At 41.7% G+C, this 13,635-nt stretch overlaps 1 protein-coding gene across 3 annotated transcripts; it reads right to left on the reverse strand.

Annotated features, from left to right (window-relative positions):
* Nucleotides 1-2,911: 2,911 nt before the first annotated feature.
* LOC147894409 (RNA polymerase Rpb7 N-terminal domain-containing protein) lies at nucleotides 2,912-10,807 on the reverse strand. 3 transcript variants are annotated; one of them, XM_087384978.1, is made up of 8 exons: nucleotides 10,592-10,807; nucleotides 10,394-10,489; nucleotides 10,219-10,306; nucleotides 7,030-7,093; nucleotides 6,633-6,702; nucleotides 6,476-6,530; nucleotides 3,670-3,877; nucleotides 2,912-3,590 (listed from the first exon to the last, which is right to left on the reverse strand). In XM_087384978.1, the coding sequence occupies exons 1-7, from the start codon at nucleotides 10,700-10,702 to the stop codon at nucleotides 3,867-3,869; spliced, it is 495 nt and encodes a 164-aa protein (XP_087241104.1). In that variant the 5' UTR covers nucleotides 10,703-10,807; the 3' UTR covers nucleotides 2,912-3,590; nucleotides 3,670-3,866. The 3 variants fall into 3 exon arrangements, with proteins under 3 accessions (XP_087241104.1, XP_087241103.1, XP_087241102.1); XM_087384977.1 differs by having other exon boundaries at nucleotides 3,732-3,877; nucleotides 6,441-6,530; nucleotides 10,592-10,806; XM_087384976.1 differs by having other exon boundaries at nucleotides 6,441-6,530; nucleotides 10,592-10,806.
* Nucleotides 10,808-13,635: the final 2,828 nt, after the last annotated feature.

Here is a 13,635-nt window from a genome sequence, read left to right on the forward strand (position 1 = left end):
CACAGTCCTTCTCTTGGGATTTTGAGAAGGCTTACGACATGGTGGAGTGGGTTTTTTTGGAGGGCACTATGCGAAGGATAGATTTGTCAAACCTGTGGACTCTAGCATGCATATGGGGAGTTCCAACCAGATGCTTATTGGAAGTCATATAGGGAAGGATTTTCCCTTTCGTGCTCTGTGTACCAAGGCTACCCTTTTGCTCCTTTCCTTTTCCTCTTCGTCTCGTCATCACAAAGGCACTAGGCTATTTTCTTTGCTCTCAAGCTACGGGCCTCACAGGAATGCACGGCTCAATTTGATAAGAGGAGCTTTTGGAGTTTGAGTTTGCAAATGATACGACCCTTTTCGTGGGTACTGCAATGAGTTTAGAGGGAGTTCGAAGTGCCTTGGAGGCGTATTGTCAGGCATCCAGGGCTAGGATTAACTAGATCAAATTAATCGAATTCCTCATGATGACTAAGGAAATCCTGGAAGAGAGGGCCTCTCTTTGCTTCCACTAGATCCCTCAAGGCCACAAACAATCGGTACTTTGGTTGTCAAGTGGGCATTGACATTTCATGTGAGCGGTAAATAGCCTTGGTGTTTGCAAGTGTGAGGCACAAGCCACTATATTGGAGCTAGAGCTTGATCGAACTCTCTTGCGCAAGGCGGCCCTTATGGCCAACCAAGATCTCTAGGCCACAACCTAGTACATAGCCTCCCTCATGGGAAAGGGATCACAATTGATGAGGACTTTACATACAATATGGCAATACTTGTCTTTTGGACTCATTCAAGCTAGCCCTAGATGTCGTGAGGAGTTGGAGTGCCAACCCCTTGTATGACATTTAGAAATTTGTGATCAAGAGGGACGTATGCTTGACAACGGTGCAAGAGAACCCTCTCTTAGCTCAGAGGGACAGGCACAAGGATGCTAGAGATCAATGCATGAGTCTTGGATGAGTCTATCTGCACAGATCCTTAGCTTTCCTGAGTTGGTAGTTGGTTGCATGACAACAGATCATGGTAGTTGGTTGTCTTGGTAAGAGGTGGTCCGGTGTAGGTGAGAGGGACATGCACAATGATGCTAGAGATCAATACTTAAGTCTTGGATGGGTCGATCTGCACAGATCCTTAGCTTTCCTAAGTTGGTATGGATGAGCGCTCCCATGCACTACAGGTGGAGCCAAGTGGTTATCTTCAACTAGAGATAGAGGGCTGACCTAAAGTCGCATGCTTGAGTGACAACAAATCATGGTAGTCGATTGTTTGGTAAGAGGTGGTACGTTGACCCAATATCAATGATTTTGGACACTACCGATAGCGATGGCGACTATGGTTGCAAAAGAGCCACCTTCAAGGTACAATGGGATCCAAGTGACTTGATTTGGCTTTGTAGAGTGAGGTATTCCATAGGATTATAGGCATACGTTGCAGGCATCAATCATCATCTTCAGCTTTATGCCACCGCATGGATCCCTTCGATAGAGTGACATTGGGTAGAGCAACAAGTGCCCTAGGAGGTCAATTAGATTTCGTTAAGCCATGGGCTAGGCATCCGTCCACGAAACTTCACATATTTCTTTTGGATGGTGGCTCTATAGGATTGGCCGTAGGCTCGTGGTTGGAGCAGTTGCACATGAAGGGGAGGTGCTATCAATGTGCGGATATAGACCTCAAGCCAATTTCAGATTGCTTGTGAAGTTAGCTGCAATGGCATGGGGCCCTCTAGATTGTGGCTAAGATGCAGAGTATGTAGCAAAACCTAACTTGGGACATGCCTAGCTAATACAGGGGGGGTCATGCCTCATCAATAGAGATGGTGTCACCTACCTATAGGATTTTTGGACAAAGGGTCTTCCAAATTGAGGTGCAGGATGCGACTTCTCTTTCCCGCCAACTACTTGTGCCCTCACTCAAGGAGCACAATGTTTGCGAGACAGTGTTATTGCTTGGAACATCTGGGTTGCCTATTTTGCAGTATGGTAATGGAAGGCTAGTAGGTATCCCCAGCGGCCAACCTCGTTGCCATTTGGCAAGATATCATCTAAATCTTAAGAGCCATACGAAAGTGAGGGATGGGTTCTAGGAGGACAGGCACACTTCTATAAGGCTTGGCCTGTAGGTGTTCTCTACACATGCATGGAGTGAGGCATCCGTTGGTTGTATAGTCCCCCAACCCTAGTAGTTATCTTGTTTTTGAGATTCCCTAGGCAATTAGCTACATTCTCTAGACACAAGTTGGTCAATCGCCAATACACTTCCATTTAAATGCCATATAAATCTTGTCTTAGGGAAACAAAAACAATGACGATGGCCAACACTAAGGAAAAGGCTAATCAAAAAGTGCTACGTACTCTCTTCAAAAAAATGTATCTAAATGAATCCCTAAGTAGTCAATTTCTAAAAAATTCAGCCTCATGGCCGTTACCCACAAGGTTCAAATCATAAAGCATAGCAAGGATAGCTACTATGACATCCCCACTTACATCATCTGCACTCAATGGGTTATAGACCATGGTACAAACATATGTTCCCATACATACATATCCGCACACCCACACACACTTGAGCATTCATTTAAAATATTCATACCCAGTTTCTATCAACACTCCAGAAGTGACGCGTAGACTCAGCCATGACAAAGCAGAACACAAAAGGAGAAGGCTAATTAAAAAAGGAGTCCACATCTCTTCATTCAAGCTACAACTCCCACTAAAGACGAGTACTTCATCCTAGTCTCCCAAATGAGCATTCCCAAGGCAAAAACTTATGAAAATTAGTTGGTGGGGCGTTGCATCGCCGCAAATAAAAAGAACTGGCGCAATACAACAAGGTGCAACATGAATTGACATTTGACAAAGTGAGATTTAAATGCTCGCTAATACAGCAAAGGCCTGTCTAGATGAATCAAGGAACATGCTCAAACTCATCCTTGAAAAGCATAAGAATGCACACAGTTCAATCTCATAACAGTCACCCACAAGCTTGAGAACCATAAACATTATCACTCATAGCAGGGAGACGTGACTGACTTCCCCACTAACGTCATCAGCCTAACAATGGCATGTATCCTCAATCCATGATAGATAGGATCAGCAAGTCATCGCCAAGAGCCCAGACCCTTCAACATAAGAACTTTCCAAAGTTTTTCTCAACGATGAGTCACCAACACATAAGGGAAAATCCTTTTTTGTAAACCTTCACAGTTTTGGCACCCATTTGGTACCTAATTGTACAAGCCAACATAGATTAAAGCATAAGTTTGTTTCACCAGGACAAGGGTAAGTAAATAGACGTTATCTTTAGTATCTTCTCCCCTTGACAGCTCAATCCTCTTATTTTTAACTAATCAAATATTCTCAGCTACAAATTCCATGCTCCAGCAATGCTTGCAAGCAGATCTAGATGAACTTGATTTTGTCTAAATTTTTTATGAACGACATGGGATTAAGTTAGTGATTGTCCCCCGCTAAACAAATCCTTTTGTCTAACTATTTCAACAGCCAATCTAAATTTACAAAATCCATAATATAAAACCTATGCTCAAGCAGCATGAAAATGATGGGTCAATCTCCTGATATGCAAGCCCTAGCTGCCAAGATGATCATCTGCAGATCAATGTAGACAGAGCAATCAGTACAGAAGAGAAAGAAATTAACAAAGCTTTACAGCGAAAAGAACGGATACCTGAGAAAAAAACTGCTTATGCTCCAGTGTTGAAATCACAAAAAAGAAATCAAGAAAAGTACATGTCTAGCACACAATATTGTGTTTGCCCAAGAAATCAGGCAACAAATGCCGTATAAATATGGTCCAGCAATTAGAATCCTTTTCCTTCACAAAGCCTTCAACTCCACCAGGAAGTAAGGCCCAAACCATCTGCATTAATCACAGCCTGCAGTAGTGGAAATATTACAGATCACAACCTATATGCAGACGTTTGAAAAACAAATACATACATAGTCTGTACGTACGTACGTATGCGCACGTGCGCACACACACACACGCGCGCACGCACACGCGCACACAATTTTTTGTGACACATAGATATATATGTATGTGTGTGTGTATGTATGTATGTATATTCATTTATTTCATTTTCCTGCTTCAGACTAGACATCAGCATGCAGGACAAGGTAAAATTGCTGAGTTTTGGACAGCAAGCTCTCAGTTCTAATCTCTTCTGTCTCAGCAGTGTTGAGAAGCTGAGATGTGGTATCTTCCCATTCCCACTCTGGAAGGTTAGGGTAAAAAGTTTACTCACTTCTTGGAGACTGCCGAAGGCGACATTATGTACCTTGCAAAAACGCCAAGCAACAGGGATGGGTGCCACAACAACACTGCCAAATCTAGGAATGCTATATGCCTGGGAAGGGCAAGATGCAAATCATTCTCAGTGCTGATTCAGACCACAAAAGACTACGTAATTCTGCTAATTCATCCAGCGGATAGTGCTCATGCAACATGGAAGACATTGAAAGATAGGTATGAGACTGACCATTCAACAAGGATACAAAATCTCTAGACCCAGTAGAGGAATTTCTTGCTAAGATTAGGGCGCTTCGGGATCAGTTAGCCTCTGTACACTAAGATTCTGGCAAGGCTTGTACTGAATGAAGATGTATGATCACACAAAAGCTTGTGAAAGCAGAGATTGACTCCAAGGCTATACTTTTAACCAAGGGCCGCATTCCAAATAACATACAAATTTTGGAGACTCTAGAAGGCACTCTACAGTTTGAGACGGGCCTTGAGGGCATTGTACAAATGCACTGATGAGTACTTCAATGGATTAAGTTGTTCATAAGGCCAACCTATGTCAGAAATAGAGAGCCGCTTGCTGCAGCCGACGCCCCTCACTGGAAGACTTATCTCATGATTCACACAATGTGTAAAAACAAATCTCGGGGCACATAACTAATTATTGTGGTGGACACAAGCACAGATCTTGAACAATGCACAAATGAATAAAACAGCCAATACATGTAGAATAGATTGCTCCAAAAATGGACAAAACCTGATACAAAGAGTCTGCACAGTGTGCCACCATCTAGCAGCCAAGATGCTGCCACATATGGACCCCTGGCACCTCCTAGTGTTGTCTTCTACCTCTGTCTGGCATCTTCAGAAAACGTGTCAGCCTGCGTGCTCTCCAAGAGCTTCAGTGAGCTGGCTGTAGTGATGCCTTTCTTGCACTCTTTACTGGATCAGTGGACCTCCCTGCTGCTGGAACTGCAGCCCAAATCTGAGGCACCACTGAATGCTTAAACCCCAACAATGGGGCCCTTTTATAGGGCAACGCAGCCCTCCTGTCTGGCCAACCAGATCCAGATAGTGCCGACCTGCAGGTGGACCCTGCCACATGGCAGGCTGCCTCGGGCGGTCCACAATTGTCCAGACTGAGCCTGACCTGAGCCAGTAGACTGCCAACTCAGTATGCTCTTTTAAGTGCTGTTCCAGGCTTATAATTAGGCCAGACAGCAGCTAGTGATGCTGTCCTGCCCCAACCCATGGGCCCTTACCATGGGCCCATGGCTAGCTTTATACAGCCCTATAGCCAGCCCTAATCCAGGAATGAGTGATGCCCATGTGACAGCTTTCCCTGCTGTCCACATCGCAGAATCCTCTCTCAGATCTGCCCCATGGCAGCCTCAGTCTCTTACCACGTGGCTTCTCTCTGACCCAAGCCCTTTTGCAAGTCATCCTCCCTTACCCTCATACAGTGGCTCACAAGTGGGGAGGAGGTGACTCCTACATCCCAAGAACCTACACCTCGTATGGGAGAAAGCTAAAAGAGTCTTGCTTATTCTATATACCCTTGATAGGTAATCAAGAAAAAATATCAAAGAAATCCAAGCGTTCTTGAAGAAGTTTGACATGATAGACCTTGGGTTGTTGCACTGTTTCCTTGGAATCAAGAGACACGAGAAGAAGGATGGTATCTTCATTTTTCAACAAGAGTACTCCAGATATTCTGGAGGCTTCTAGGATAGAGCATTGTACACCAGCATCAACTCCGATTGTGGTTGACATCACAGAATACAGGAGGCTAATAAGCACCCTCCTTCAAATGAAATTTTATCAAAATAAAAACTTGGTATGCATTTACATGAAGCTTATTTCTCCGGCTATTTTTCACAAGCAAACTTTCTCAGCAGACTCTGATGCTTCCTCGTCTAGAAACATTGCAAGCCCAATCAATACATTCCCAAAAAAAAATCAAGCAATTGCCAACGACCAACCACTAAGTTAAAAAAAGGGTAAGCTAACTAACGGAGGCTGAACAGCAGAAGCCATTCCCCTGGACCTTCAGAATATACTATCACATGTTTTTTAATCTATGGTTCCTTAAAGCTGGGAACAAACCAATGAGCAGTGCAAAGGTCTTGATAAATCAACCAGAAAAAAGTTCATAATACACTTCCACGATTGATGTCATGTGTCAAATGGGAACATACAATTATCTCCATAGGAGCAAATGGTTTAGCATTACTCTCTTGCTCAATCGGTATAGGTGGATACTTCACTTGCTCAACCCGAAACCGCACCTACAACAAAATTGCCAATATCGATGTGACTATTGTGCTGGGCATAACTATGCCTTTTACCAGAAACAAGAATTGCCCTGTGATATGAAAAGAGGTCCAAACCTCTTCTTCAAGATCCATAAACATGTCCGTCCCCTGATAATTCCATACCCATAATTTTTCCTCTTCATCACTGCAGCAATATATACTAAAGACTCAAAAAACAAAATAGCTCCTAAGTGAACCAAATGGAAAACAACCAAAGAAACTATTCCAGTACACCAGCACAACTTTCCCTAAGACTATCCCTATTATGCATGAACATATACAAGTTGAGGGTTGTTACAGTTCAAACCTATTTAGAATTAGCACAGCTTTCCCTTACACAATCCCTATTATGCATAAACATATACAAAGTTGAGGGTTGTTACAGTTCAACCTTAATATTCATGAATATATCCTTCAGATTTGTTCCCCCATATTTGTATGAAGCAAAAGGCCAGAGTGCATGAGATCATACAACTTTGAGGGCTGTTGAAGAAGATGCTCTGGAACGTGAATATCATCAAAGAAACCTAAAGACACTGTGAAAAGAACACCAAGCAGCTATCAAATTTTGAACTCAAATGGCAAGTAAAGAAGACAAGGCAAACTTACGCTGTCCTATCTGTATCATAGCAATTTCTTCGAAATTAAAGCAAGAACATGACATACATGTAAACCAGCTTCTAAAAAATGCATCCTTGTGATCCAGCTTCTTCAACAATGAGACTCAAAGACTATAACTTCCCCATATTCATGCAGTTCCTCATTTTGTTTTTTTTTTAAGGGCTCATTCCGTTCTCTTTTTATGCAGTGACCTTATTATTCCCTCACAGTCACACACCATAAGAAAAGCATCTTAAAAGCATATACAGGAGAGTATGACTTCAGAGCCCAAAATGGCATCCTTGAATGTCACTATAATGTATTTTCAAGTTAAAACAGTAATCGGTAATAAAGATAAGAAAATACAGTGCCCCAGAAAATGGCTTGGTAGACATATATCCACACATACTGAAGTGTTTGTTATCCATGGAAGCCCTTCCACCATCCCAGTCCACTGCAAAGTGTATTCCATAACTGTCGTGGTCAAACCTACCGTCCCACACTTCCAAGCACTCCGTGTGCTCCTATAATTATGGGAAAAACCTGTGCACTTTTAAGGAAACTGAACACAAATTCACATACGGCAGAAAGGGTGCTGACAGACAGAGAGTTTTGGGCTCCTCCAATAGCTACTGAAGACCTCATTGAGAGGTGTGCAGCAGCAGGAGCGAGCCGCAGACTAGGACAAAGCAGTTCCAGCACCGCTGTCAATTAGTGTGGTTTGTGAGTGCACCTTTTGTAATACATTTTGGGTCCTCTCTTTGATGTTCTTATTCAGTTATCGGTTGCCATGTCTTGTTATCAGTTGCCATATCTTGCTGTCTGTTGCAGGTCTGAGTGTGCTTTACATTTCTATATATGTGTTCACATCCCAAGTAGGATCTAGAGTTCTCAGGTGTGTCTGCTACATGTTCTAACATGGTATCAGAAGCTAGGACTTGAACTAGAGTATGTTCAGATATAATCCAACATCAAGATCAATTGGAATAAGTTGGTTGGTTTCTTCACAGGGTTTGAGGAGTTTCAGGTCTAGGGTACAGACCTTGCTTTCGTTAGATTCCTGGGGGGCACACCATGAGGGACCTGGGATGTTAGGTGGGACTTGACATTCAGCAGAGTAGACAATTCAGCGCAAGCTTCTTTATTGGACCTTGGCCAGATTCTCCTTGGCAGGGAGAGCGTTGGTGGTAAACTTGGTAAGCATTGGATTGGGCAGGTCACTCTAGATGGATTTAGAGCAGAGGGAGAGGCTCCAGGAGACGATGGGGTCTTCGACTTAGTGGAGTTGCAGAGGATCAGATTGCTTGGCTCCATTTGGGGTGGAGTTGGGACCACCTCCAAATGAGGAGAAAGAAAGTCTATTGACATCCATGGGAGACCAGTTGGCCATACATCATTTTAAGACTGAGAGTATTTTGGTTTTGATTTAAATTCCTTAAAGAGAGCTATTCCTCCGCGGTACACTGCCCACTTTCCATCCTTCCTAGCAGCCTTGACCTTGACTAATACCATTGCTTTATCCTTTAGTTGAGCTCTTGTAAGTTCCTGAGCTATCCATATCTTAGTTCCTTTCACCTTGTAAGACTGTCAAATCTTAAATCTCACGAGTTAAATGTAATAACAGCATGACCTTTATGATGACTAAAATGGACTGCCGTAGCTTCACCATCATCCTCAGGGGGATGGATGAGGCCATGTGGGCAGCAAGAATGGGCAGCAGAGGGAGATCCTTCCTGAATATAGAACAGCAGAAGGCCCCCCAAAACAGCCTCTTATCTGTAGCCATCTTGCCTGTAAATTTGCCACCACCAAAAAACGGTACATCCTCTCCCCTTGAGCCCCTACAAACTGCCCAGGTATACGCAAGCCCTATTATCTCTAACAATTACTTGAGCATGTTACCTTAAATGTATTGTTTTGGATTTTGTATTCGACGTGGTTAAATTGGTTGGTGTAACATGCATTAGGCCTATGCCAAGTGTGCCAGACACATGCCAATGTCTACTTCTATGACAGCCAAAAACTTGCAGTGATGTAGCTTGACTGAAAGCCATAATATCAACATGAAAGAGACGACACACAACTTGGGTTGCAATTGCCCCTCCTCCTGTTCAGAGTAATTAGTTTTATTGCTTAAATGCATGGTCATGAACCAAATGCATACCCATGAGTTCAACTGCATGGATATCATTATGGTTGCCGCATGTGCTGGCTCAATAGACTGCTTACATCCTTTGCTAATTGAGAAGCAGTATGCTTCCCTTGTACCAAAATGAAGGTTCGTTGCTGCATGCCAGACTGCCGCTGTAGGGCTGCTTGTTGAACTGAGCTGATGCTTGAACGAGAGGAAATGAGGGCCTTATTTGCCCCCACCCTCCAACTGGCCGATCTTATGGCAACTTCAGGGACCTACACACTTGACCGTCCATCTGGCCGGTGGCAGGGCTGTCACAGGTTGCACGGTTGATTGTGCTGGTTGTAGTGCATAGCAGAGGATGAGTTTCGGCTACCTTTTGGGGAAACTTCAATAGCAGCACCTCCAGAAGAAGGCTAGAAACAGCTTTGAGCCATAACAAGGATGGTGACCAAGAACTGCTCCATGATCATGTTGTGTCTACTTATAGATTTCATGTCTAGCTTTTCTGGGGAGGTCATCTAGAATATAAGCATAGCTAGTGATCCAAAGACCCTGAATAGAAGAAATGTCATGTGAATCCATTTGTACATCATTTTGAAATCTAGTATTGTCGTGTGTTTATGAAGCTTGCCGTCCAAGAAGAAGGGTGCTGCTTCCCATCACTGCACCAATACAAAGCCATGGCCCATGTCATAGCCCAACATTTTGAAAGACCGTTTGGTTAAGTTTGGAGTCCAAGGCACCTAACTTACAAAACTGAGGCTTCTTGTTAACATCGTGGCATGTTCTACAAGGACTTTGCATACATTCTTACAATGATGGTATGCTTGGGCAAACCCAACTCAGTTTTTTTTTTTGTTTTTAATCTGCCAAAGCATAAAAACGATACAAAAACTGGTTCGCTCCTCAGCTCACATGACTTACCATAGAGTCCAGACTTGTCACATCTCTTCAGCTTTCCAACTAACACTTCACCCACGAACGGCCGGAACATGACTAATCGAAATTCTACCTGAGAAAACAACGTGGCTCAAAACTCTTCGAAAGATATTGTTTACTAGGAAGAGTTCCAAAGGGAAGAACAAAAACGCAATACTACCGTGTAAGTAGGGGCACCATCTCCAGGAAATACAAAACCTCCTTCAACAGATTGAATGTCATAGAGTGTTACACAAAGACCTAGATCCTTGATCACCTGCACATGCCAAGAGCGAAGGACGTGACCAAACAATTCAGAAAACCTTAAGGGACCAAGTCTGCCTTATCCAAAGCAATCTTCAAATAGAGTATTGAAGACCTTGTCAAAGAAAAGAGTCTCAATTTGGGTTCGAATAGCATCAAGTAAAGGAAGACTCAGGTTATGGGGAGGGATACGTATGGTATCTTGGATTGTTGAGAGAAAAAACATGTTGGGCAGGTGCTAAAGATTGAAACCCATCAAGGATTTTGCCATACTTGTATCATCCTATGTTCATGTCTATGACTCTACCTAGGTCACCAATTAGTATAACCGGGTGGAGTGGGGACCAAAGGGGAAGGGTAAAGAGGAGAGTGATTGTTACTCTATTTGGTTGAAGTTTGTTGGTTATTTTCTTAGAAATTTTAAAAGTCTCTAAAAAAGGTCTTATTAAAGCCTCTAATTACTTGTACTTACTTGTTATGACAAAGAGAATGATTACTTAATTAAATTCATAACATTGTTTGAATTTCTATTGAAAAAGAGAACGAACTGCATTAATAAAAAACTACCATGAAAGTCAACGTGTAAACTTGATATCTTTGGCGAACCTAGCCTTAAGAGCACATCAACCTTTGAAACGGTTTTCCATGTCTCTAGTTGTCTATTTCACTTTTGCCTTCTATGGTGTCCCCTAGCTATTAGTTTGAGGCTTCATGCCCCCCCTCGAATCTACTTTCAATGCCTTTCTCAGTCATTAGTCTTCCACGAATTCCCACCACCTAGTTGAATCCCATTCATAGGCTTTTGAGCCCCCATAATGGATCTATGATAGACGGGGCATCTAAAATCCACATCTAGGAAGTTGTCTAGCTTGTTCAAATAGGGAGACACTGCATAACAATCTTCTAGCATATGAATTAGAACCAAGGAATAACCTAGTGCCTCGGAATTGTGTTTGTTCCATATCAAGATGAGGTCACAAGTATTCCACAAGGTACTAAATTTCCAAATAAGGTTGCTTGGGGCATTCAACCTGCCCACCATTCAAGGGAATCACATCTTGTGTTAATAGGCCATATGCCCTCAACTCAAGAAAGTATATTCATAAAAAAAAATATTTTATTAGCACTCACAGCATTTTACTTTAATCTCTTGAAGAAAGAGCTAGAAAGCAATTGTGAGATTCAATAAGGCCATTCAATGAGCAACACCACTATTATCAAGCCTTTGAGCCTGAAATAAGTCCTAGAAAACCATACATTCATTAAAACCCAGGACCCTTGAATTCCCATATGTAGGCTAATAGCATTGCCCTTCCTTTCCAAACCAAAAGTAGAATCAATTTTTAAGTTTTGACTAACATGTGCAAAGCTCTTAATCTTTTGGAAAAAAGTTTATCAATACAAGTAAGATTCTTCCAACAATTGAAATGCTTGGAGACACCCTAACCTACAAAATGCTCCAATATAAGAGCCTAAGGAGAATGCTTACAAAGCCAATTACCATAGATAGCAACTGTTTTTTTCTAGGACAAAAAAAGTACATTGTATTATAGTATCGAAATATCTTTATAAATTGTCCCACATAACTCCTCGAATAGAGGCATATAAGAGTATAAAAAGTACTATGAAATACAAAACATGAAGTGGTTGGTAGTAGTAGTGACTCGCAACGTAGACACTGGCATTGGGGCAATAGAAGAGTATTTGAAGTAGTAAAAGAGATGGAGCTATAAAGACCTAATCTAGAACACTGAGGCAATAAAAAGAACGGAGGCCGTAGACAACAACTCTTGTGCTTAATGATAGGAGAAAAGTGGTCCAAACCAAATTACAACCATTTTAGGTTGCAACTCTCAACTTGTATGAGTTCCATGTCACAAATAGCATAATCTAATGCATGGAGGCATTGGACAATGATTCAAGGAGCTACAAGCAACATATAATAATAGTTTTGTTCTAATGAAGGTGAGGGCTTAATTATATCCATCCTTTAGCCTTAAGTTTGGCAAAAAGAGAGAAAACCTAATAACAACACTTTTTTGTTTATCCCACCTATTGTGGGATACCATTAGTGGCCTCAATCTAGCACTTCTAATGCCCTCCTTATAATCCTATAGTTTTGGAGATGGGAAAATTCCATTCTAAAGGGGGCATTCAATAGTTTGGCCACTTAATTTAATAGTGCAAACTTTCATAGAATCGAGTATTGATTAGACATTTGTTGTGTATTTCCATTTCTAGTGCCATTCTATTAGCTCTAGTGGTGGCAACAATTTCCCTTATTGGTCAATAAGTTGTAGATACCTACTGTGAGACCATTTTGACACGTTGAGCTTTTGTAGGATTTCCCAACATCTAGTCCTCTACTCCAATGTATTCGGTCATAAATGAAAGCCACTAGAAATTCAAATGCAAAAATGTAACAACAATTATCCAAATTCATCCTTTTGGTTATTTGGAGATGATTAGAATTGTGTTGATAATCTAGTTTGGTTCCCTAGAGATAAGAAATTCCTATTATTGAGCTTTCGTAACAACCCAGCACCTATAATCTACTTGATCATTGAGCCAAACCTCGTAAGCTACCTTTTCATATTGGACCCTACTAGATCCTTGCTCCTATAGTAAAAAATGAAATTAAGAATTGATCAACAAACCACATTGATCTCTTATTGAGCAGTACTAACTAGCATCATTTTGTAAAAGGGTGAACCTACATCTTTACCACCAGTAGCATGAGACAAATCATTGTTTCTTGTAACTTTCTCTAATATCCATTGAAATCGATAGTCAATAGGGTTCAACTCTTTGGATTGGTAGCCTCTCGTGGGGTTTTGACAAGGATGACTCCCTCTCTCACTTTGGTGTGTCAAAATTAGGGAGGACATCAAGCTCAGAGCTAGAACATGAGAAAGTGATAGAGGCCTTTTTTAATAATCTTGTATCTTATTTTCATTCCAACATTATATAATTCAAGATTTTATATCTATCTAAGGCAAAAACATGAAAGTTGATGGTTTATCTAAATGATCTAGCTAATACATAGTGTGACATATATTTTCCCAAACCCATTCAAAGTCAATAAATCTTGCATTAGTTTGTAGGGATGATCTCTTTTTCTATTTATTTGTCAATCTTGGCCTCAAGGGGCCATGAAGC

The sequence above is a fragment of the Dipteris shenzhenensis genome, chromosome 14 (genome assembly GCF_047967505.1).
Source record: "Dipteris shenzhenensis isolate YYH24624 ecotype China chromosome 14, Dip_SZ_1.0, whole genome shotgun sequence".
Lineage (NCBI taxonomy): Eukaryota > Viridiplantae > Streptophyta > Polypodiopsida > Gleicheniales > Dipteridaceae > Dipteris > Dipteris shenzhenensis.